General features: G+C 46.3%; 1 protein-coding gene across 1 annotated transcript in view; it reads left to right on the forward strand.

Annotated features, from left to right (window-relative positions):
* LOC120871189 (SV2 related protein) overlaps nt 1-22,504 on the forward strand; it is a 72,395-nt gene extending 49,891 nt beyond the window's left edge. Inside the window, exons 7-16 of the mRNA XM_040250936.1 lie at nt 3,466-3,529; nt 4,947-5,072; nt 6,707-6,835; nt 8,190-8,263; nt 12,451-12,527; nt 14,658-14,765; nt 16,037-16,148; nt 17,088-17,169; nt 19,211-19,300; nt 20,861-22,504. Of these exons, the coding sequence (XP_040106870.1) occupies nt 3,466-3,529; nt 4,947-5,072; nt 6,707-6,835; nt 8,190-8,263; nt 12,451-12,527; nt 14,658-14,765; nt 16,037-16,148; nt 17,088-17,169; nt 19,211-19,300; nt 20,861-21,067 (1,069 nt within the window). The 3' untranslated portion in view covers nt 21,068-22,504. The remainder of the gene's footprint in view (nt 1-3,465; nt 3,530-4,946; nt 5,073-6,706; nt 6,836-8,189; nt 8,264-12,450; nt 12,528-14,657; nt 14,766-16,036; nt 16,149-17,087; nt 17,170-19,210; nt 19,301-20,860) is intronic.
* Nucleotides 22,505-24,494: the final 1,990 nt, after the last annotated feature.

A 24,494-nucleotide genomic window follows, 5' to 3' on the forward strand; every position in this document is an offset into this window, starting at 1 on the left:
TCAGGAGCAGATCCTGACATAGGCACTCAGGAGCAAGGACTTTCCTCTGAGAGACTGCAACACTTTCTCCAGATTGTCCTGTTTAAGAGACAAGTGAACTGTCGTTTGTTGAGAGCTGCTCCTGGGAAGTTCAAATTCCTTGGCACTTCTGGTCTACCACATGGGTTGGCAAAGCAAGCTTTAACGACCAGGGAAAGCACTCAGGGAAGACTTACAGGTGCTGACAGTTGCGAGTGGGACTGGCATAGCCGGAAGTGGTAAGAATGGGGCCATGTGTATGAATGGAACACTGGCCATACACTGCATGTGTGGGAAGGAGAAGGGAAGGGAAGAAAAAAGGTGTCATGGATAAATTTATTATTACTATTGTGCTTAGTCGTGTCTGACTTTGTTGCTCCATGGACGGTAGCCCACCAGGCTCCTCTGTCTATGGAATTTTCCAGGCAAGAATACTGGAGCGGGTAATCATTTCCTCTTCCAGGAGGTCTTCCTAACCCAGGGATCAAACCCACATCTCTGCCATCTCCTGCATTGGCAGGCGGATTCTTTGCCACTAGTGCCCCCATGGAAAGCCCAATTACTACTATTATTATGTAATTAATTCCAGCGTGTAGATCCCACAGCGTGCATTTCACACCCATGACTCATTTACTTGCAGCTGGAAGTTTTTACCTCTTCATGTCTGTCACCTGGTTGTCGCTTTCGCCCTGGCCCCCCGCAACCACCTGTCTGTTCTCTGTATCTGCGACTCTGTTTCTGCTTGCTATGTTTGTTTATTTGTTCTGTTTTTGAGATTTCACATATAAGTGAAATCACACAGCATTTGTCTTTCTCTGACTTACTTCTCTTAGTCCAATACTCTCTAGGCTCATCCATGTTGTTGCAAATGACAAGATTTAATTCTTTTTTAGTGGTTAATATTGTGTATATATAAACGTATGTGTGTATGTGTATATATATATGTTTATAGCCACATCTTCGGAGAAGGCAACGGCACCCCACTCCAGTACTCTTGTCTGGAAAATCCCATGGACGGAGGAGCCTGGTAGGCTGCAGTCAATGGGGTCGCGAAGAGTCAGACACGACTGAGCGACTTCACTTTCCCTTTTCACTTTCCTGCATTGGAGAAGGCAATGGCAACCCACTCCAGTGTTCTTGCCTGGAGAATCCCAGGGACGGGGGAGCCTGGTGGGCTGCCATCTGTGCGGTTGCACAGGGTCGGACATGACTGAAGCGACCTAGCAGCAGCGGCAGCCACATCTTCTTTATCCGTTTGTCTGCTGTCGGACTCAGGTTGCTTCTGAACCTTGGCTATTGTAAATAGTGCTGTGGTGGACATGGAGGTGCATGTATCTTTTTGAATCAGTGTTTTCATTTTTTCAGATGAATACCCAGGAGTGGAATTGCTGGATCATATGATAGTTCTCTTTTTAATTTTTGAGGCAGCCCCATAATGTTTTCCATGGTGACTGCACCGATTTACATTCCCACCAATGCGGGTTCTTTTCTCTCCGCATCCTCCTCAGTGCTTGTTATTTGCTGCCTTTTTGATAATGACCATTCTGACAGGTGCGGGGTGATATCTCATGGTGGTTTCGACTTGCATTTCCCTGATGATTTGTGATGTTGAATATCTTTTCATGTGCCTGTTACCATCTGTTATGTCCTCTTTGGAAAAATGTCTGTTCAGTTTTAAATTTATATGTTCATTTACATAGAGAAGGGGCTGGAAGTTTGCAAAGCAAACAGCTATTAGTCATGGCTTTGGGGCAGGGGAATGGAAGCAGGGGTAAGGAGGAAGAGGAAGATTCTTCAGATACTTTGTATTCTTGCATATTGCTAGATTATTTACAATGAGAATGCATCCATGCACCACTTTAAAATAAAAAGGCTGTATGCTCTAAATTCATTATAGCATGTCCAAACAAATCCTTGACATCTAAGGATTAGCTTTGTCCTCAGAATATACTATAGCACATTTTTTCATGGTTAGTAACTTGACTTTAATTTGGTGGAGAAAAACGCAATCACACTTCTTATTTCAGTATTATTGATTTTTAAAAATAATACAGGAACACCATTTGGAGAATATTAATAAAATTTCAAAGTCATTCGGGATAATCACTGTCATCTTTTTCAATGCTGGCAATTGGTCTCCATTCTCAAAGCTGAGTTAATGAAACTCCTAATGGTTTGTGTTGAGAGAGGTACTTGTAGGAATATAAATTGGAACAACATTTTTGGGAACCACTTTGGTGATATTTATCAAGAGCCTTAAAATATGCATACCCTTTGACTCAAGTTCTGCTATAAGAATCCATCCTAAGGAAAACACATGCGAACAAAGATTTAAGATAAAAGATGCTTGTTGAAGTGTTGTTTATAATTCTGAAACCACCTAAATAGGGAAGTGAATGAAGGGGTGCATAATATAGACAGACCTGGATTAAAAGTATGGCTCTTCTACTTGCTAATTTACTAGCTATGTGATCCTAGTCAAGTAACAACTTATCTGACCGGCTTCCCCGGTAGCTCAGTTGGTAAAGAATCCACCTGCAATGCAGGAGACCCTGGTTCAATTCCTGGGTCAGGAACATCCACTGGAGAAGGGATAGACTACCCACTTCAGTATTCTTGGGCTTCCCTGGTAGCTCAGCTGGTAAAGAATCTGCCCACAGTGCAGGAGACCTGGGTTTGATCGCTGGATTGGGAAGATCCCCTGGAGGATGCAACAGCTACCCACTCCAGTATTCTGGCCTGGAGAATTCCATGGACTATACAGTCTCAAAGAGTCTTCACTCACTCGACGCAGATACAGAGATGAAAATAGGAGCTAAAGATACACACACACACACACACACACACACACACGCACTGGGAATTATAATTACCTACCCTGTTGGTTCTCCATGTTTGTCGTTTATTGAGGGAGATAATTCATGTAGATCATCTAGGAAAACATTTGGCATATAGTAGGTCCTCAGTAAAAGGTAGCTATTGTTAAGGAAAATATGGCCCATGAATATGGTGGAATATATGTGTGTAAGAGGATAAATAGCATGGAAACACTATTAAAATAGCACAGAAATACTATTTATATATTCGATAAAAACAGGACACAGAGATTTTTTTTTTTGGTCATGTGGCATGCAGGATCTTAGTCCCCTCACCAGGGACTGAACCCATGCCCCCAGCAGTGGAAGCATGGAGTCTAACCTACTGGACCGCCAAAGAAGTGCTGGGTTCAATATTCTTGAATATGGTCTCAGCTAGGGTTCCAAGCAGAGAGACGGAGAGATCAAAGAGAGAGAGACACCCAAACAGGGAGAGACTTACTGAAATACACTGAGAAGTAAGACTAAATGACATTGACTTTTTTCTTTGGCTGAAGAAAATCCAGAAAACCAGGGCAATCTTCCCACTCAGCCCTGACATTAATTCCCTTTCTCTCTTTTGCTTTCCCAGGGTTACACTGTATGCTGAGTTCCTTCCCATGAAAGCCAGAGCTAAGTGTATTTTGCTGATTGAGGTAAGGAGGATGGTCTGGGAGTCTGAAGAATATTCAGTCTCTGGGCAGATTTCCTGTGTCTTGAGCCACAGGATGAAGAAAGTGGAGTTTAAGAAAAATACAATATGCAAGAATTAAAATGAATCAGTTATGTTGATTTCAGCATGGTGGTTTTGCAATATGGATAAATTCCTCCAACAACAAGCAAAATCAGTCTACCATCCCTGAAAAAAAAAAAAACCTGGTGGCAGGCAGGTAGAATGTCCTTCTTGAACTAGAAATGACTTTTATCCGAGAGTAGGTTTTGAATAGTGTAGCTTGAGTGGACCAAACTCCTGCCCTTCACCCGTCACCATTCATTACCTCTGTTTGTATCCAGACTCACTCGTGTCGTATGTGAGATCCCCATTCACGGCCACCTCTGTGGCCAGCAGACTGCCTTAAAACTCTCCTGGACCAGTCAGTCCCTCTCAAGCCCTCCCTCTGCCAGGGTCCTATGACCCATTTTCCAACTACGACCTGGAAGCCCTCAGGACAAATTTGCAACTGCTTAATGGCCCTCCTCCGTGCAGTGGAAATATTATTTATTTGTCCCTGCTGGACACCGAGTCAGAATCCTCCCTAATCACCATGACCACATGACGGTATTTTTTTTTCACATGATAGTATTGATCACATTGATGCCACTGCCCAACCGTCCTGACTGTGTCTACCCCTGACCAATCAGGGGTGGTGGTCAGCTGGCGCTGGTATGGATGAACCAGTTCAAATACTGAAATGCATCTGCTGATGATTCTGAACTCTGAGTGGCCCTCATTGCCTGCTCCCTGTCCTTTCTGAGGACCTTCAGTTGAAGGGTGCAGCCAGCCCATGCCCATCCTGGTGGAATAAACACCCTGGTCTGTCTTTCCTGTCATCTCCTATGGGGTTCCCCCATTGGCTGCACCCAATGGAAAGCCAGAGGACGAGGAGTCTGTGGATGAGGTCCATACAAAGAGCAAGGTGGGAAAGCATGGAGTGACTCAGAGAAGCAGACAGATGTTCAGCTCCACAGGGGAGTGGCAGTTCTGATGAAGGAGACCGGCACACTCTTGGACAAGGGAGGTGAATTACAGTAGACAAAAACCAATGTGTCCACTTCTCTGTTGACCTCACACAGCATTGATTGTTTTGATCTCCATAACCAGAGCTGCCACGGTGCACACTCCAGTGGGTGCCATGCAAATATTCTACAGTGTGGGTGGCACCCTCAGGAGTTGGAAAACGTGGAGGCCCTGGCCCACCCATATGGACCACAGGAAAAGGGACGGCCATTCTTACTTTCCTGACCTCAAGGATCCTCTCACCCACATGGATAACCTTGTCTACAGTGGCCCTGGAATTGCACGCTGTGTTAACCAAAGCTGCACCGTGACTGACCCCCATTCTCCTCTGCCAGGTATTCTGGGCCATCGGGACAGTGTTCGAGGTCGTCCTGGCTGTGTTTGTGATGCCCAGCCTGGGCTGGCGCTGGCTGCTCATCCTCTCAGCTGTCCCGCTCCTCCTCTTTGGGGTCTTGTGTTTTGTAGGTATCCTTTAAGGGACCTCAGCCTTTGCTTTTGGTCTCTTGCCATTCACTGTATTTTGGTGGGGAGGGTGTGGAGGAGGGCACCAAAGCCACGTTTAAGATTATTTCTTTTGATCAGGAAACAAGACAAAGGAACAGGGCCAGGGGTAGGCCCGATATAGGGCGTCAGGTTTCCTCCAGACAGACTCTGCTGGGATGTCCTTGAGGGAGGTATCAAGGGGCTGGGAGATCTCTTGCCCCATCCCCCCATGCAGGATCTACCCTTAAGGGGAGTGTGTTCAGAATAGCTGGCATTCTTCAGTTGCAAGTGACAAAAACCCAATTCAACCCATATGATAGAATTTTAAATATCTGGCTTCAAGCATGGCTGGATGCTTTTGTAACAAGAAAAGCCTACAAATTCAGTAACTTAACACACTAGGAGTTTATTTCTCATTCACAGAACAGTCCAGAATGGCTGCTTCTGTTTGACAAGTGTGATCCTGGGCCCAGCTTCCTTTCAGCTTGTAGCTCTGCTATTGTGTAGGGCTTTGTAATCTTCTATTGTCGTTTCGTCACCAAGTCATGTCCAGCTCTTTGCAACCCCATGGACTGTAGCCTGCCAGGCTCCTCCATCCATGGGATTTTCTGGGCAAAAATACTGGAGGGTTGCCATTTCCTTCTCCAAGGGCTCTTCCTGACCCAGAGGCGAAACCCATGTCTCCTGCAACAGCAGGTGGATTCTTTGCTGATGAGGGCCTAACTTGGCCAGGAATATTCTGCTTATATGCCATTGGTGAAACCATGTCACGTGGCCTTGCCTAGGTGCAAGAGGTGCTGGGAAATGTAGTTTCTGGCTGGGTAGCCATATCTGAAGACAACTCTATATTATGGAAAGGGAAGCATGAATTTTAATCTCTGCTACATTCTCATTTTACTGATGAGGAAACTGAGGCCAAGAGAGGTTGACTGACTTGTCAAAAGGCACACAACTAATAAGCAACAGAAATCACTTGAACCAGATCTTCCAACTCCAAGTCTCATACGCTCTTATTTCACAGATGACTGTTTCTTTGTTTTATGGAGATACCTTTATCTAGTCACATGAGGTTGGGACTCTATTAGGCCTAAAGGTATTTCTGGTTTCTTTCTATCTCTTAGATTGAGTTTGCAAGATGATGCTAAACACAGGTAAGGTGTAGTTTCCTGAGAGGTAGAGGTGATGATGATGATGGTGTTGAGAGGTGAAACTTTTTATATTTTCACAGCAGTCTTAATTCAGCTGTCACCTGGAACTCAGAAGCACCAAATTATAGTCATAGCAACAACCACAATGGCAGCTATATCAACCATTCCTAGCACTGTGCTGAGCACTTAGGATAATCCCATCTAATCCTGTTAACAATCCTAAGAGGGGGGGATCTATTATTATCCCCATTTGATGGATGAGGAAATGGAGGCACAGAGAGGTCAAATTATTGTTTAAGGTCACAAAACCATTATAATCAATGGCAGCACCAGGACTTGAAGCCAGGCTTCTGGCCCCAGAGCCTCTGGCCTTAAGGACTTCACACACAGGTGAGAGCGTATGGTTGGGACCAAGGGTTCTGTTCCACCCCCACCGGCCACATCTCGGTCTCCTGTCCCCATAGTGGCTGCCAGAGAGTGCGAGGTATGATGTGCTGTCCGGGAACCAGGAGAAGGCCATCGCCACCTTAAAGAGAATAGCCACGGAAAACGGAGCTCCTATGCCTCTGGGGAAACTCATCATTTCCAGACAGGTCAGTGCCAGGCGGACAGACCGCACGTGTTGCCACGCGAGCTGGGGAGCTTGTGTACTTGAGAGGGTGGGGGTGCAGTGGACAGGACCCACAAGGGGAACTTGGCAACTTCAATCTGTGTATTTTCATTGCCAAGTCTTAAAAGTGCCACCTGGAGCATTTAGCCAGTGACTAGCGAAATATTATCGGAGAAGGCAATGGCACCCCACTCCAGTACTCTTGCCTGGAAAATCCCATGGACGGAGGAGTGTGGTAGGCTGCAGTCCGTGGGGTCACTAGGAGTCAGACACGACTGAGTGACTTCACTTTCACTTTTCACTTTCATGCATTGGAGAAGGCAATGGCAACCCACTCCAGTATTCTTGCCTGGAGAATCCCAGGGATAGGGGAGCCTGGTGGGCTGCCGTCTATGGGGTCGCACAGAGTCGGACACGACTGAAGTGACTTAGCAGCAGCAGCAGCAGCAGCAGAGAAATGTCATATAATGTCCCCTCGTGGGTCATGTAACTACTCCTGCTTCGATTTTATCTTTGAGCACTCAGGAAGTCTGATTAGCAGGTGTGGTTGCTCAACAATAAAACCACATTAGGAAGTGCCGTGATAGACTTATATCTGGGGCACTACACCGTGCTCGTGTAGACATCCTTAATGGATGGTGCATCGCTCCCCATGGCAACACCATCAGGGTCTCCACTGCAGTACAAACAGCTGAGCACCTACTCCAGGTGCAAGGGGGGAAAAAGGAGCCAGATTTGAAGGCTGTAGTCCCTGCCCTTAAGAATCAACCCTGTAGCTTATAGAAACATCACAAATACCGTTAAGCAAACAACAGAGCTTACGAGGAAATTATTTTTAAAAATAAAATTATATTTCTGATTGTTTCTATATTGGGTGAAAAGAACTGAATAGGATTTCACCAGCTCAAGAGGAAGTATTAGGCAGGGTCTGACAGCGTGGAAGCCAAGGACATACCCCAGACTTGCTTTGGGAAGCACAGGGGTGGGGCAGGGGGCCTCCCAAAGAGCCTGGGGGGCAGGAGGCTCGCTTAGTTGCCTTTGGGGAGAGACTGCGTTCTCCCCGCTCCCTTCTGTGTGAAGATGCTCTGGATGGAGAAAGTATACAGTGATTTCCAATGTGTGTTGCAAAGCGAAAGTGACAAGACTGGACGCTCCAGTGGGGGGCTTCTCTTTGGAAAGGAGCGGCTGCCGCAGGGGTCTCCCTGTGTTCCAGGGCACCTGGCAGCAAGTATTATTTTTTTTGGGGGGGTGGATATGTCCTTCTGGGGTAGGCGCATGGCCACGGCCCACACATCTGCAGGGGCGGAGAGTAAAGGGCATTCTTTGTCTTGAAACAGGAAGACCGAGGCAAAATGAGGGACCTTTTCACACCCCATTTTAGATGGACAACCTTGTTGCTGTGGTTTATATGGTAAGAGCTATTTGTTCATGCTTGGGTCCCCCTCATCTGCACCCTGTTTGGGGTTTTGTTTGAACTCGATGCAATGACAACTCTTCCGTCTTGGGCAACATTTGCAAAACTGAGCATCATTTTCCTGGCCTCTGTGTTATTCAAGTATCCCCTGTACTATTGTTTGCTTAGTGTTCTTTTATTTGACTCACTTTTTACTCTGATAATTTCTTAAAAATTGAAGTATAGTTGATTTACAATGCTGTGTTAATTTCTGCTGTATAGCAAAGTGACTCAATTATACATATATATGTATACATTCTTTTTATATTCTTTTCTTATATTCTTTTGATATATTTATACACATATGTATATATGTATACATTCTTTTTATCTTCTTTTTGTTATGGTTTATCCCAGGACACTGAATGTAATTGCCTGTGCCATACAGTAGGACAGATAAATGTCTTTTAAAAGGAAACTTTGTATAACTGCTTTAAGGAAGAACTGTAATTGCAGACCATAGACAGAAGTCGCTTTTAAAGATAAATATGGTCAGCCCTCCCTAGCCGCAGGCTTCACTCAAGGATTCAGCCAACTATAGACGGAAGATAATAGAAAAAAAAAAATTCCAGGAAGTTCTAAAAAGAAAACTTGAAATTGCTTTGGCAACTATTTACATAGCATTTACATGGTAGTTACAATTCTTTACACAGCACTTACATTGTATTTGGTATTATAAGTAATCCAGAGATGATTTGAAGTATACACGAGGATATGTGGGATTTCCAGGTGGCTCAGGGGTAAAGAGGCAATTCAGGAGTCCAGGATTCAATCCCTGGGTCAGGAAGATCCCCTGGAGGAGGAAATGGCAACCCACTCCAGTATTCTTGCCTGAAAAATACCGTGGACAGAGGAGCCTGGTGAGCTATAGTCCATGGGCCTGCAAAGAGTCAGACAGCACTGAGCATGTACGTACACACATGTGTAGGTTATGTGCAAACACAGCACCATTTATATAATGGACTTGAGCATCCAAGGATTGTGGTGTCTGCAGGGGCTCCTAAAACCCATCCCCCACAGATCCTGAGGGACGACTATACAGTAAAAAGTAGCTAAATTGATGGTTTACCAAGGCGGGAGGCACGAAGCCTCTGTGCTTAAGAGACAGACAGAGAGGAGAGGTGTTAGGGACTTGTTAGCACATAAGTAAGACTGAGATATGATTAAAGAATCAAAAGGAAACTTAGGGGAATCTTTTTTTCACAAAGAGATTCTTTTGCTGTATCCACCCCACTCTCCATTTATATTACTCTTGCTGTATCCACCCCACTCTCCATTTATATTACCTTGGGTATCACCCAGCACAGGGCCCATATTTTGGGAACCCCTGATTTGATCAACATGGGCATTCTCAGAATTTTCAGTTTTTATCTAGTTCCAGTTTTTCTTAAATAACAACCATGGCATTGACTGGAGGGCATTTGTAGTGAGTACTCACCTTACACCCCACAGCTAGTCAAATTTCAGCCATTTTCTCAACTCTTTCAACTGTGTAATTTCTACGGCATTAACAGTGCGGAAAATTAGCCCGGTTGAGGCTTTGTGACATGTTTTCACCAGTTCTCACTTTTCCTATTCACCTTTGAGCAGAGGTGCTAATGAGCAGGGGAGTGTCCTCAAAAAGGGCAGTTGCAGCGGAATAGGGGCCTGGAGTGTAGCAGTGGGTGGGGGAAAGCTTTGATGATATACAGCACCAGGTTCCAGCTCTGCCCTAATGTCCCCCAAGAACTGAATCAGCTCACCAAGGCTTTAACACCTGCTGTGTGCCCAGTCCACGTATGGAGCTGGCAGGATATTTTAAAAGGTGGGGAAACAGAAGTGAGAGTATCTATCTTTGAGTGCATGTGATTCTGTTGGACGGACACTACTTAAATCCTAAGCAATTGATTACAGCCTAATTTTAGAATACTATAGAAATCACATTTGGGAGCCCATATTGTAAGGCAAGGAAATTAATCATCGGCTTCTGATAATGACTGAGCTCCCACGTAGCTGTACTATAGGACGCAATATTCTGACCGTACAGACGAGTATTCTGGGTCCTGGGACAGCTGGAATTTAGTTAACTGTGTCATTCTGATCTGAAATGCCCATGAAGTCTGCAGACTCCACACTTGACTGGGCATAGCGCAGGTGTTTAACTAACGCTCGGTGAAGTGATTCAGTTGAACACGGAGACAGAGCTCTGCAGTTTCCTCGTCCCTGCTTTCCAAAAGTAGCGTATTCCACATTTGAGTCAGTTCTAATGACTATAATGCAGGACACCTGGGTTCGATCCCTGGGTTGGGACGATCCCCTGGAGAAGGGAATGGCTACCCACTCCAGTATTCTGGCCTGGAGAATTCCATGGACTAAAGTCCGTGGGGTCGCAAAGAGTTGGAGATGACTGAGTGACTTTCATTTTCACTTAATGAGGTGGATGAACCTAGAGCCTATTATACAGAGTGAAGTAAATCAGAAAAAGAAAACCAAATATCACATACTAACGCATATATATGGAATCTAGAAAGATGGCATTGATGAACCTATTTGTAGGGCCGTAGGGGAGATGCAGACATAGTGAATAGGCTTGCGGACACATACCGGGGAAAGAGAGGGTGGAATGAATGGAGAGAGTACGTGGAAACATATACACTACCGTATGTAAGATAGGTGGCCAGCGGCAGTTTGCTATATGACCCAGGGAGCTCAAACTGGGGCTCTATGACAACCTAGAGGGGTGGGATCGGGTGGGAGGTGGAGGGAGGTTTAAGAGGGAGGGAGCTTGTATATACCTATGGCTGATTCATGTTGATATATGGCAGAAACCAACACAATATTGTGAAGCGATTATCCTTCAATTAAAAATAAGTAAATTAAAATGTTACAAAAGTAGAGTGTTCCAATGAAAGCTTTCTCAAGCTGAAGTGGCATAAAGCGAAGAAATAATTACCTGAGGATATATCTTGCTTGCGGCTTCCCAGGTGGCTCAGGGGTAGAGAATCTGCCTGCCAAGCAGGAGACACAGTTTCAGTCCCTGGGTGGGGAAGATCTCCTGGAGAAGGAAATGGCAACCCACCCCAGTATTCTTGCCTGAGAAATGCCACGGTCAGGGGGCCTGATGGGTCACAGTCCATTGGGTCACAAAAAAAGTCGGACACAACTTAGTGACTAAAGAATGAAGAGCATCTTGCTAATCAAAGAAATAATAAATGGAAATAAAGTACAGATGCTCACAGACAACAGTTCAAAGGGAATGGCAGCTTGAAAAGGAGTATATTTCTATGTATAACTGAATCACTTCGCTGCACAGCAGAAATTAATACAACATTGTAAATCAACTGTACTTCAGTAAAATAATTTTTTTTAAAAAGGTAATGGCAGCTTGATGCTGATGCTGAGCGTAGTTCTTGGGGAAGGAGCTTGGTGACGCCACTGTTGCTGCTTGGGGCAAGAATTGCCTCTATAAAATAAACACTGGATGCTATTTTTGCTTTCCCCCCTTTTTTTGTAAAATTGAAAATCCTCTTCAGATTTCTTCCAGTGAGCAAAAACGAGTACTAATATAGATTTCGTAAAAGTGAAGTATAGCGAAGCAAGCTTTCAGAAAGTGGGGAATACCTATATTATTAAGTGTATCTCCCTTCTCTTCCCTATTCAGCTCAACCCAAAAGCTCTAACATCTGTTGACATCTGTCAAAATGACCGTTTTCTACCAAATTTTGGTTCCCCCATTTTTTTCCCCTCCTTTTGCCAGTTGAGTGAACAGCTTGGGGGTGGCTTGTTTGTGATATAATTCAGTTCTTTGATGTTTGTATTTTTTTTTGGCTGCGCTGTGCAGCATGTGGAATCTTAGTCCCCTGATCAGGGAGCAAACCCATGCCCCCTGCATTTATCTTAACCACGAGACTGCCAGGGAAGTCCCTATAATTCAGTTTTCTTGATCTTTCAAGGACACAGGATCACTTCCTTTTAGTCCATCAGTATGTTTTGTACCCGCTATCTTCTTGCTCAAGCAGTCCAGGAAAACCCCCAAAGGCCCAGTGTGGCCTGAGCCCAAAGCCTAGTCTCTGCTGCTATGAGTGGAAGTCCTTTGCAATGGAATGGGAATGGGGGCTTGCATCTCTCCCATCATTTCCTTACGCTTCTTGCTTGCTTCCTGGCAGGTTTTCCAATGCGTTTTCTTACTACGGATTAGTCCTGCTCACCACCGAGCTCTTCCAAGCAGGAGATGTCTGCAGCAGTGAGTATGACAGCCCTCTAGCAGTTAACACCCTCCACCCAACACACAAGTTCATATACACACTCCCAGCCCTGGTCCTGCCCTCACAGGGCCTGGCCTTGCACAGACTCCCAGGAGCAAGTTACTGCAAAATCTGAATATGAAAGAGCTGGGTTGTGGTTTCTGAGAGGTCCTGTAGAAACCTGGACAATCTTATCATCATAGACATGACCTTAGAGCAGAATCATATCTTACGTCCCCTGAAGAGGTCCGTGAAGTCCATCCCTGAGTTTTACGGTTGTGACCCTGTGGAGCCATCCTGTGTGTGTGTTAAGTCTGAGAACCAGGTTGGAGCTCAATCCTGGCCGCACAACAGAATCACCTGGCAATTTAATCAGCATCTTTAGGGGTGTGGCCCAGGCGTGAGTGGGTTTTTAAAGCTCCCCAGGTGATTCTGTTGTGGAGCTGGAGATGGGACCCGTTGGACGAGAGGAATGAATAACAAGCAAAATCTATATATAGATGTCTGGGCTTTCACACTGATCTATCTTTAAGAGAATATTAGATTCCTAGCATTGAACTCAGGATGAGAGATAAAGGGATGGAGCTCTTGTCTGTTTGCAGGATTTCTCCAATTATCTTTTTCATATGAAGCGTTCTTAATCTGAGTTAATTGTTTTGTTTATTGGTATGAGGATTGGTATTATTAATGAGATAGCAGAGTCCCATCTCCCTGGGGGGTGTGAGAGAGTCTTAAAGGAACTGCCCTGAGGAAGCAGTTCAGTTATAAATTTGGGGTTTGGTATTGATTTAAGCCTAAATCCTTTGCTCCCGTGACGGAATACGAGTTCATGTGCCTAACTCACAGTGAGGCCAGACAAACCAAATCGCTGGAGTTTGGAGCAGAGAAAGGTGTGTTGCAAGGCCAGGCAAGGAGAATGAGTTGACTCTTGCTCAAAAACCCTGAACTCCCCGGTGGTTTGGGGGAGAGATTTTTATAGGCAGATTTTGGTGGTAGAGGAGGAAAGCTGCAGCTGTGGCTTTCTTCTGATTGGTTGGTGGTGAGGTAACTGGGTGATGTCCCAGGAATCTTGTGCTCAGTCTGGAGTTGCCACCCTCCTTCTGGGTGGGGACCTTAGTGCCTACAGAACTCAAAGATATTCTGATGTGTATTCCTTGAGGAGAAACCAGCCTGCACAAGTATGTCTTGACGACTCCTCCCTTGTTTCTGCAGCCCCTCCCTTCCCAGGTTAGCAACATGCCAAAAATTGGCAGTGTGTGGAGGGCCGATAATCGAATGCATCACTGCCAGACGCAGCTTGCATTTTTGTGGACAAGAATCATTGGCGTTAGTGTTAGTATTCTATCATGGGAAGTTGTGAAAGAGCTTAAGGATATGAAAGGTGAGATAAACTGTAAGGATTCACAGGACAGGATGCTATGCCATTTCAAAGTCTTTCACTCTATTTCCTAACAGATGACATGAGGGCAGAAAGATCACACAAGGTAAGGGAGGTCAGGAGTGTGGGGCAGAGTAAGGGGCCATGGGTAAGTCAGAGTTTTAAACAGGGTGGTCAAGATGGCCTCAGTGAGCAGGTGAGATTTAAAGAAAGACTTGAAAGCGGTGAGTAAATAGTCACGGTGTGCGCTAAGTCACTTCAGTTGTGTCCCACTGTGCTAACTTATGGACTGCAGCCCTCCAGGCTCCCCTGTCCATGGGATTTCTCAGGCAAGAATACTGGAGGGGGTTGCCATTTCCTCCTCCAGGGGATCTTCCCGACCCAGGGATTGAACCCACATCTCCTACATCTCTTGCACTGGCAGGTGGATTCTTTACGACTGTGCCACCTGGGAAGCGCCAGTTCTGGTCTAAGCACATTCACGTACACAGCCTGCTTCCAGCCTCTCAACCATTTTACCCCCGAGGGTTTATTAGCCCCTGGATTGTCAGGAAGCTGGGGCTTAAAGAGACGGAGCTCTGACACTGCTGGTGGCGGGGAGGCACCCTGAGTTGGTCAGAGTCCTGAGCCTGTGCACCTTCCCCAGCATCCCGGCTGAATCATAACCCGGGGAAGGAGACTTGGGGAATGGGAGGACGTGATTCAACACTGCAGGTGCCTCTTCCTCTTCCTCTCTCTCTCCACCCCCCAGTCTCCAGCCGGAAGAAGGCAGTAGAGGCCAAGTGCAGCCTGGCCTGCGAGTACCTGAGTGAGGAGGACTACATGGACCTGCTGTGGACCACCCTGTCTGAGTTCCCAGGTGAGGGGCCTGCGCCCGGTGGGGCTGGGACAGTGCAGCCTGGGAACGTGGCTGTAACCTCATGCCAGCTGGAAGCAAATCCCATTTCTAAAAAAAGCCGGGGATTTGTTTTCAAACCTTAGCTACAAGTCAAGAACTGTGAAGGGGCTGACATTTTACTGTATGCTTCACAGAAAGCAAAGGTGATCTGTCTTTTTCTGTCATCCTTTTTTTTTTTTGGCTGCACCCCACGGGATGTGGGATCTTAGTTCCCCAACCAGGGGTTGAACATGAGCCCCGGCAGTAACAGTGCTAAATCCTAACCACTGAACGACCAGGGATTGTCAGTCTTAAGCCAGTCTTATAGACATATGTCCATTTGTCACTAGGGAGGTCACTTCTGGCATAAACTTAATTTTAAAAAGCTATAATCTTAATCCCTGCCCAAGATTCACAGATATACTTTGTAGTAGACATATAACCGACGTGATGAATTTGAGTAGGCTCCGGGAGTTGATGATGGACAGGAAAACCTGGCGTGCTGCCATCCATGGGGTCGCAAAGAGTTGGACATAACTGAGCAACTGAACTGAACTGAACTGGAGACATATAATGCAATGCATTTTTAAAAAAATTAAGCACCAGGTTTTTATTGTACCTGTACAAGCACTCTGAATTGTAGGCCATTCTCACTTTATTAAAATATCATTATTTTAAAGCACTTCATCACAGTAATCACACACATGGAAAAAACAATTGTACTGGGATTATAATGAAACCATAGTCTACTACCCTAGTGCCTCCCACCCCTCATTCGATTTCCCAGGAGGAATCACTTTTGTTTCTAAGTAACTCAATGCGTTTTAAAGCAGACTGTCGACGTCTAGTAACATTAATGACATTTACGGAAAGTACAGTTTTAAGTGATTGTTTTTACACTTTTGTAAGTTTTGTGATCATAATCAAATATTGATATAAAATAATTTTTGCCTGTTCCATGTGGTTTATGGGATCTTAGTTCCCCAACCAGGCTTTGAACCCACACCCTCCACAGCAAAAGCACAAGAGTCCTAACCACTAGGCCTCCAGTGAATTCCCCATATAAAATTTTTTGGCTCAAAAAAATGAAGTGACATTGCGTCACTTCAGCCATATTCTAGTCGTTAGAAGTGGGTCATGAGACCTAGCCCACTCTCAAGGGGAGGGGAGTACATAGCATTGAAGACCGGGAGGTGGGGGTCATGGGGGCCGTGTTGGATGCCACCTCCCATGGCACCCCTGCTCCCTTGCAGGTGTCCTTGTGACTCTCTGGATTATTGACCGCCTGGGCCGCAAGAAGACCATGGCCCTGTGCTTCGTCGTCTTCTCCTTTTGCAGCCTCCTACTGTTTATCTGTGTCGGAAGGTGGGTCATGACACCAGCTTTCTGTGGCCAGCTGGCTTATTTCTCAGCTGGTGGTCAGTGGCTCCTTGGACCTCCAAGCTGTGGATTACACCCTCTGGGGGTCATCTGAAAGATCCCTCCAACCCCTCACTAGGACTGAGTCTGTTGGCTGCCTCATAACTGCCCCATGCTTAAAGTTGGGGCCTCTGATGGGGGTGAGGGTAGGAGGGCACTTTGGTCCAAAGTTTGCTCCGTCACCATCACATTTAGATGTTTGACATCATCTCCCAGTGAGCGCATGCATTTAGCTGTTTAATTCATATATGGGTTATAAGTGTTCATTTGTTCCATGGCACTATGTCAAGGTCCTGTTTTATAATCTGCTTTCGGTATTGCTCCATTTTTTCCATCTATCAAGAGCCTCCAAAGGTAGAACTGGCCTGTGCTGACCTTGGAGAGACCCCAGACCAACCTGCAGATGAGAGATCTGTGAACAGTCTGGAGATGTAGCTTAGATCTGGGAATGCTGATATTGAAAGACATTGTGGGAACAATGGAACAGCGGGGTGGGGATCAGGATTGTCCTCAAAATACTGAAGAGAAGTTTACTTTCTCTGGTTCAGCTGGTTCCTAGCTCAATTCCTGTCCCCACTAGGTCCTACCTGGACTTTGGATGCTCTATATCACTTCTCCCCAACCTCACCCCCACCCTGGGCACCACCGATGTTTCCATCTCAGCCTGGAACTTTGGAGAATGATAAACTTATAAAAGCCGGCCTTCAGAGAGACCACTGGGGTGTGTGTGTCTGCATGCCTACCTGAATGTGTGTTGGGTAAGGTGGGCTTTGCCAATTTCTAGGGTGTAAATTCTACCTGGGCAGAGAAGACTGCTGAAAGAAACTGTCAGAAAAAAAAAATGTTAATACTTGCTCATCTGCTTCTTTTTTTTCCTCTTCCTAGAAACATGCTCACTCTGTTACTCTTCATTGCAAGAGCATTTATTTCTGGAGGCTTCCAAGCAGCCTACGTTTACACACCTGAGGTAGGAGGGTGGGAAGGGATGCCTGGGAGCAGTGGTGGGGAGGGGGCAGATGGAGGGAGGAGCTCTACTTCCAGAAACACGAAGCGTGGGCTCCTCTGACTGAAATGTGTCCTTGAGAAAGACTGAAAAAGCACACCAATCTCTAAAATATTGCCTGAAGTTACACTCCACGTGACAGCGTGTCTGTTTTCCCACACTCAGGGATGATGGGTTACTTGTTTTATATTTATTTTATTTTATCTCACCTTATTTTAGATAGGGGCAAAGAGAGGGAAAGAATAGTATGTATCAGATGCTGTACTGAGAAGGACCCCCCTCGCCCCGCTCAGGTCTGCACAGCTCTCCAGAGCCCTCACTCTGAGTCATCATCCTAAGTCCTGACACCTCCACCCAACTTTCCAGGCCCAGCTCCAACCCTGCCTCCTCCAGGAAGCCCTCCAGTATATCCCCCCTCCCCTGACTTCATTTTACCCTCACTGTCTGTGCCCCTCTTTGGTATTTTTAGTCCTGCCAAGTGGCCTGTCCCCCAAGGAGATTCCTACTAAGGCTCCCTGTGGACAGGGCCTGGGTCTCCTTCGCTTTGACTCTTGTCTGGCCTAGTGTCCCCTCAACAGAGGCTTGTGGATTGATTGCTGGAGCCTCACAGAAGGGAATCAGGAGAAGGCTGCTGGCCCTGCAGAGACTGGGAGGCCCGGCGTCTACAATGGCAAATACCAGGGACCAGCAAACTACGGGCCATATTCAACCTGCTGCCTGTTCTTGTCTAGTCCAAGAATTAAGAATGGTTTTTATGTTTTTAAACAGTTGAATGCCAGATCAAAACGATATTTTGTGACATGTGAAAATTATATGGAATTCATGTGTCAGTGTTCATTAATAAAGCTTTGTCAGAGCAAGCCACAGCCCTTCCTGTACTGTTGTCCACAACTGCTTTTGTGTTACAGGGGCAGAGCTGAATAGTTGCTGGAGACCAGCTGGCCCCCAGAGCTCAGATTATTTACTCTCTGGCCCTTTAAAAAAAAGTTTGCTGACTCCTGGCTTAAGCTATTCCAGCTGGCTAGGCCCAAGGAAGAATTGGTTAAATGAATGATGATTGATCCAAATGATAGAAATCTATGTAGCCATTAAAAATCACACACTGGAGAAGACCAAATATGGACATCGGAGATGTCCGCAGCCTTTTTCTATGGGGAAAAAGAAAAATCTTCAAAGTAGCATATACAGAAGTAGCGAGTGGATAAAACTATATCCCCTCTAGGATTTGCCGTTTCATAATTTAGGAGGGAAAGAAAATGAACGTGATTGAAACTAACACAGGCAGGACTTTCCTGGCAGTCCAGGGGTTAAGACTCTGTGCTTCAAGTGCAGGGGCACAGGTTTGATCCCTGGTCTGGGAACTAAGAGCCCACATGCCGTGAGGCGTGGCCAAAAAATTTTTAAAAAAGCAAAAACAAAAAACCCAACACAAACTACTGTACTTGGTCCTAGATGACTGATTCCATCATTCTACTTTAGTCTGTGCTTGGAATTCTCTATGATAGAAAAAAAAAATAGGAATTTCATACTTACTCATTTATTTATTTAGATACAACCCCCCAGGGCAGAGGCTTCTCAGATGGTTCAGCAGTAAAGAATCTGCCTGCCAATGCAGGAGACCCTGGTTCAATCCCTGGGTCGGGAAAATCCCCTGGAGGAGGAAATGGCAACCCACTCCAGCATTCTTGCCCGGAAAATCCCATGGACAGAGGAGCCTGGCAGGCTGCAGTCCATGGGGTCGCAGAGAGTCAGACATGACTGAGTGAGTGAGCATGCACAGCTCGCAGGACAGAGAGGACCCCCGTTCCTAGGTTCCCACTGCCAGCTTCCCTCCTGCCTTCTTAGTTGAGTTTCCTGGCCCCTTTGGGGTGAGACTCCCCACCCCGCCCTCACAGGACTGACCCTAAGTCGGCCCGCCCACGGGGTGAATTCCATCATTCCTGAGCCAGAGAGGAGGGAGGGCCTGCATTTTCTCATGGCAGCCACTTGGGCGGCTGTGTTTCAGGTCTACCCCACGGCGACCCGAGCGCTGGGCCTGGGTACCTGCAGCGGCATGGCGAGGGTGGGCGCCCTCATCACCCCGTTCATTGCTCAGGTAGGTGTCACCCCAAATATAGAGGGGGTGGGCGTGACCAAAGCCAATGGTGGCAAGCCGTTACCAGACGCTGAGCCTCTGCGCCTCTGCATGGCCCTTGGTGTGTGTGCATGACCTGATCTCACGTTAGCAATCCGCTCTACGAAAGCAGCCATATTGTATGCAAGTGAGAAAGGGGAGGCTCAGAAGAGTCATGGGACTTGTCCAAGGTCACACAGCTGGGAGGTAGACGAGCTGGGAGTCAAACTCTGCTCTTTCTGATGATTTGGCCAAGGACAGTTTGGATTAGAATAAACAGGCCACCACGCCTTAGAGGGAACCTAATGTCCCAGTCCCCAGTTTCTGATTTGGATGATTCAATGTCCTTGTAGAGTTTTTCAGGTCTTTGTATGTTGAAGCATTTCTGTCTATTTGGGGGGAACCTTATTTTATTGGAGTCTTTTTGCTTTTTTAATATCCAATTCATTCTTTTTCCAGTTTTTAATACTATTTTTAAAAATTGAGGTAAAAGTCATGTAACATAAAATTAACCGTTTTAATTCAAGGACTTCCTTGTCAATCCTGTGGTGAGGACTCTGCATTTCTAATGCCAGGGCCCGGGTTCGATCTCTGGTTGGAGAACTAAGATACCACAAGCCACATGGTGCAGCCAAATAAATAAAATTTTAAAAAGAAAGTGAATGATTCACTGGCCTGTAGCACTTTCATGATGTCAGGAACCACTACGTTGATCTAGTTCCAAAGCATTTTCCTTGCCCCCAAATAAACCTCTGTATCCATTAAACAAGTACTTCCCAGCTCCGGCCGGCCCCCAGGCCCTGGCAACCACTGGTATGCATTCTGTCTCTGTGAATTTTTTCTCTTCTGAATCTTCTGTGTAAATAGAATCCTAATATGTGTTTTGGCCAAGTTGTTCTGTCCCGATACCGTTGTGTTTGAACATTGTACATCACTATTAACTAGCACTGGTTGACAACTTGCCAAGTGCCTGCATGGTGCCAAGTGAAGCATCTTCTCATTGGGAGGTGATCTCTGCCCTTCTGCCCGTTTGGCAGCTGAAGAAATGAGGTTTAGACCTGCTGCGTGATTTGCCTGGGTCATGAAGATAGGAAGCCAGCAGATGTACTGTTTTGAGAGGAAATAAACAGACTCTTGAAGGACTTCTCTGGTGGTCCAGTGGTTAAGACTCTGCACTTCCAATGCAAGGAGCATGGGTTTGATCCCTCATCAGGGAACTAAGATTCCACATGCCTCCTGGTGTGGCAAAAAAAAAAAAAAAACAGACTCTCGAGTCTGATGGGATCTGGGTTCAAATCCCAGCCCCATCCTTGGTCTTTATGTGAACTCGGGTATGTTACTTAATCCTTTTTGAGCCTGTTTTTCCCTCTGTAAAGTGGGGTTGGAGTATGTACCTCATAAAGCTGTCATGAGGACTCCGTGGGAGTCCAGTGACAAAGAGGGCTTACACGAGGACCTGGCATTCTCAGTATCGTCTGTATGACTGGTGGGGCCCGTGCGTCATTAGGGACACTCTCACCAGCGTGTGTCTCCCTCCCCCAGGTGATGCTGGAATCATCCGTGTACCTGACGCTGGCCGTTTACAGTGGCTGCTGCCTCCTGGCCGCCCTGGCCTCCTGCTTTTTGCCTATTGAGACCAAAGGCCGCGGACTGCAGGAGTCCAGCCACCGGGAGTGGGGGCAGGAGATGGTTGGCCGAGGGGCGCACGGCACAGGTGTCGCCAGGTCGAACTCGGGCTCTCAGGAGTAGTGACCGATGGGGGGGCTGCACTGGTCTTTGAGGCTGTAGAGCACGAGGAGCTGGTGGAGCCCAGCGGGGGCACCGATCGTCACTGCCCACATCAAGAACTCATCCAAGGGTACCACCCAGACCAACAAGGTTTTGCGTCTTGACTGTTTGCTCATATTCATCAAGATCCACCCGGGGATGGGGAGGCCTTTGCTTTGGGAGGTTCTCTGTGTGTGTGGAGACCTGTTAATAACCTGTGAATCTGCATGGGAAAACTGCCACCTCAGAAGTGCCCAGTGACACCAGTAGCCAGCCGGACACCATCCAGAGTCAGCCAATCACACCCTTGGTGAACAACAACCAAAAGATCTCTGTAGATACAGTCCAGGCCCGGACGGACCCTTGTGAGATCTGCCGTCCAGTAAGATGACACAGGCCAGCCACCCACTGAATCTGTTCCTAGGTTTCTCCTGCATCCCCGGAGGCTTTCTTCTTTGAAAGCAGGTGACCTGGGTGTGGCCTGAGCAGCTTTTTCTTGGGTCTGAGAAATGCTCCTGGGGAAGGGGCCCCTCAGTTTGCATCCCCAGGGCTTGAGTAGCAGAGACTCAGGAAGATGGATATGCATTTGAACTTGAGTCTCTTGCATGCTTCCACCTGGCCCCTTCTTGGCGTCACTGTCTCTGGTTCCAGGGGATCCAAATGTGACCACGAGAACAGCCGGGCTTACACCAGATGACAACCTCATAGAGTTGTTACCTCCAGGAATTGGGGGTGGAGGTGAAAAGGAAGTGAGAACCAAGCCCACAGCTGAAGCAGGGGCCTGCCCTTCGGAAGTAGAAAAGGCCACTCTGGGGGGCTTCTTTTCTGGCTGCCTCTTCAGTCAGGCTGACTGGTGACTCTTGGGGCAAGAAAACAGTTAAGTCAGGTTTCAGCATTTGGGAGTTGAGTGTGATATGTGGCTAGGGAAACAGAAAGAGGCTCCCCCAACCACCCACTCCCATCAGGGTCAGGGGACCAGGATCCCTTCCTCCCTGGATTCTCTGCCACCCCTGCAGTCAAGGGCTGGTTTTGTCTTTCCATAGAGGCAACTCCTTGGGTTCCAGTGATGGACCACATGGCAGAGATGCTGTGCGGAGGAGGAATTGGAATTCCAGATGTATGAAATGTGTATTTTCAAAGAAAGAGCAGAGAGGTCAACCAGGTTTGGGGGTTGCCTCCAGAGGAAGGGTAGATGCTGTTCTCAGCGGACAACATCCACTGCCAGGGTTTGGTTTCTATGAGCCTTTTCCCCATCATGAGGCAGAAACCTAGGGAAGGAGGGCAGAAGCTTCCAGATCCCATCAAAGGCCAGAGAAGACTGACCCTCTGCTTGGAGATGTCTGCTTGAAGTAAACATTTCGAGGAAGCCAAATGTGTACGTTCATCTTTATTAAAACATGTTGGTGATGGACATTGAAAGGGTTGGAGTTTGTCTGTTTGTCATAATGTCCTAGAGATGGTTCGACTTAATGGTCTTGCCAGCTTTGTCCACTCAGGGTAAGTTTGATGCTTTTGTATGCTTTAACATGATGATCTTTCCAACAAGGGGGGAAAGATACACAGTTGGCTGCTGACTTTGAGTCTGTTTGGAAGCAACACTCTCTGCTAATGGTGTAGAGATCATAGTGGTCAGCTTCTTCAGGCCCAGGCTCTAAATCAACTGCAAATGATCCCAGGTCCCTGGATATATGGTCTGCAGCACCCCCGGGGCCCAGGCAGTCAGAGGGGGCAGTTTGGCAGAGTTTCCTTTCTCTGTCACCCACATTTCTTTGGACCATGAGTGGCTAAAGCTCTAATTATTTCTGGTCTGCTGAGCTCTCCTGGGTAACAAAGAACCTTTGCTTGTCTTTTTTGCCTTTCAGCTGACCAGACACTGCCAGATGAGAAAGTCCACTCTCTTCACCCTCAAATAACCTGGAGTAACTGGGGACTGTGGTGGGGAAGGAGAACTTGGTGGGCATAGATGTATTCCAGGGGCTGGAGTAAAGAAGCTTGTAATTGTGGGTTTTCTCGAGAAAATGAAAGGTGAACACTCTTGGTTTTCTAAATTGCATGCCCTTTTATAAAATCAATATTATTGAATGAAATAAGAGCTGCCACAAACATTGTGCAAGCCTCTGAAACACATGAGACCTTTAGCTGAAAACCTTTGTATCTAATTCTGAACCATCCAAATGCTTCCCTTTCCATTAATGGAAATGTCATCTGTCTCTCTCAGTGTTAGGAAAGACTAGAAAATGGTAAAGAATGTTCAATGTAGCCAGGATTACATGGTTTCTTTCTTTCCTTTACTTCAAGTATGCTCAGGAATACATACATGAGATGTGTTGGCAGTGAGAAAGAAAGAGTATCTTAGAGATGGACTTTGAATATGGATATGTATTATTTTTAAATAATGGTAAGCAACATAGAGCCTTGAAAGATGATATCAGAAGTCTTCCTTGGTTATGACAATAAACATCAAAGGACTGGAATAACCTTGAGCTGTCAGTAACAGCAAAACCAACCAATAGTAGTTTAACCCTTTAGAGTATTAATTGTTCATTTAACAACAAGCCCAGAGTCAGACAGTTCCAGGGAAGGTTCCACAGCTCAACAGTGTCATCAAGGACCCAGCTTTTTTTGTTGTTTTCCCTCCCCACCTTCCTCTGCACGTCAGCCATTGACCCTAAGTGTGAAACCTCATGGTGGCAAAATGGCTGCCAATGTGCCAGGCATCAAGTTTTTTTTCAAAAGAGGTAGAATGGGGAAGGAGCAGTCACAACAGGTTTTTTTCCTAAAGAGTCTGTTGTTTTGGCTGGAAAGAGAAGTCCTACAGATTTACTATTGCTTTGCATTAGTCAGACCTGGGTCACATGCCAGTCCCAGCATGAGATCTCCCCTAGTTGGGGAAGGAAGGGCCTACCTCCCACTGGATCAAGGGATACCCAGAGCTTCTTGAACACAAAATTGAGATTCTGTTAGTACAGAGAAGGAAGGCAATGATGGTGGGATGGGAGATAGCCAAGAGAAACCTTGACACAGAGTTCTCATGAAGGCTGTTATAGTTGCAAGGAATAGAACAGCTTTAAGAAGTAAAAGTTTAAAATAAGACTGGGAACAGTAGTTAACTTCCTGGGCAATATAAATGTGGGAAACAGAAGTGTAAGGAACAACAGGAAGAGGGGACGATTGTGGCAGAGTACAGGAATGGGCCCTGTCCAAAGGCAGTGGCTGCTACTCAGCTCCAACTGATATTGTTGTACCATGAGGTCACCTGATTTTCAAGACAAGAATCTGGATTCTTATGTGAAATCTCCAAAATACTGAATGCTAGACCAAAAAAAATTTTTTTTAACTTTAGTGTGTTGGATTGTTAAAAAATTTTAAATGTGTGAGTCTAATAAAATTCATCTGTAGGCCAGATTTG

The sequence above is a fragment of the Oryx dammah genome, unplaced genomic scaffold (assembly GCF_014754425.2).
Source record: "Oryx dammah isolate SB20612 unplaced genomic scaffold, SCBI_Odam_1.1 HiC_scaffold_12, whole genome shotgun sequence".
NCBI classification, from domain to species: Eukaryota; Metazoa; Chordata; class Mammalia; order Artiodactyla; family Bovidae; genus Oryx; species Oryx dammah.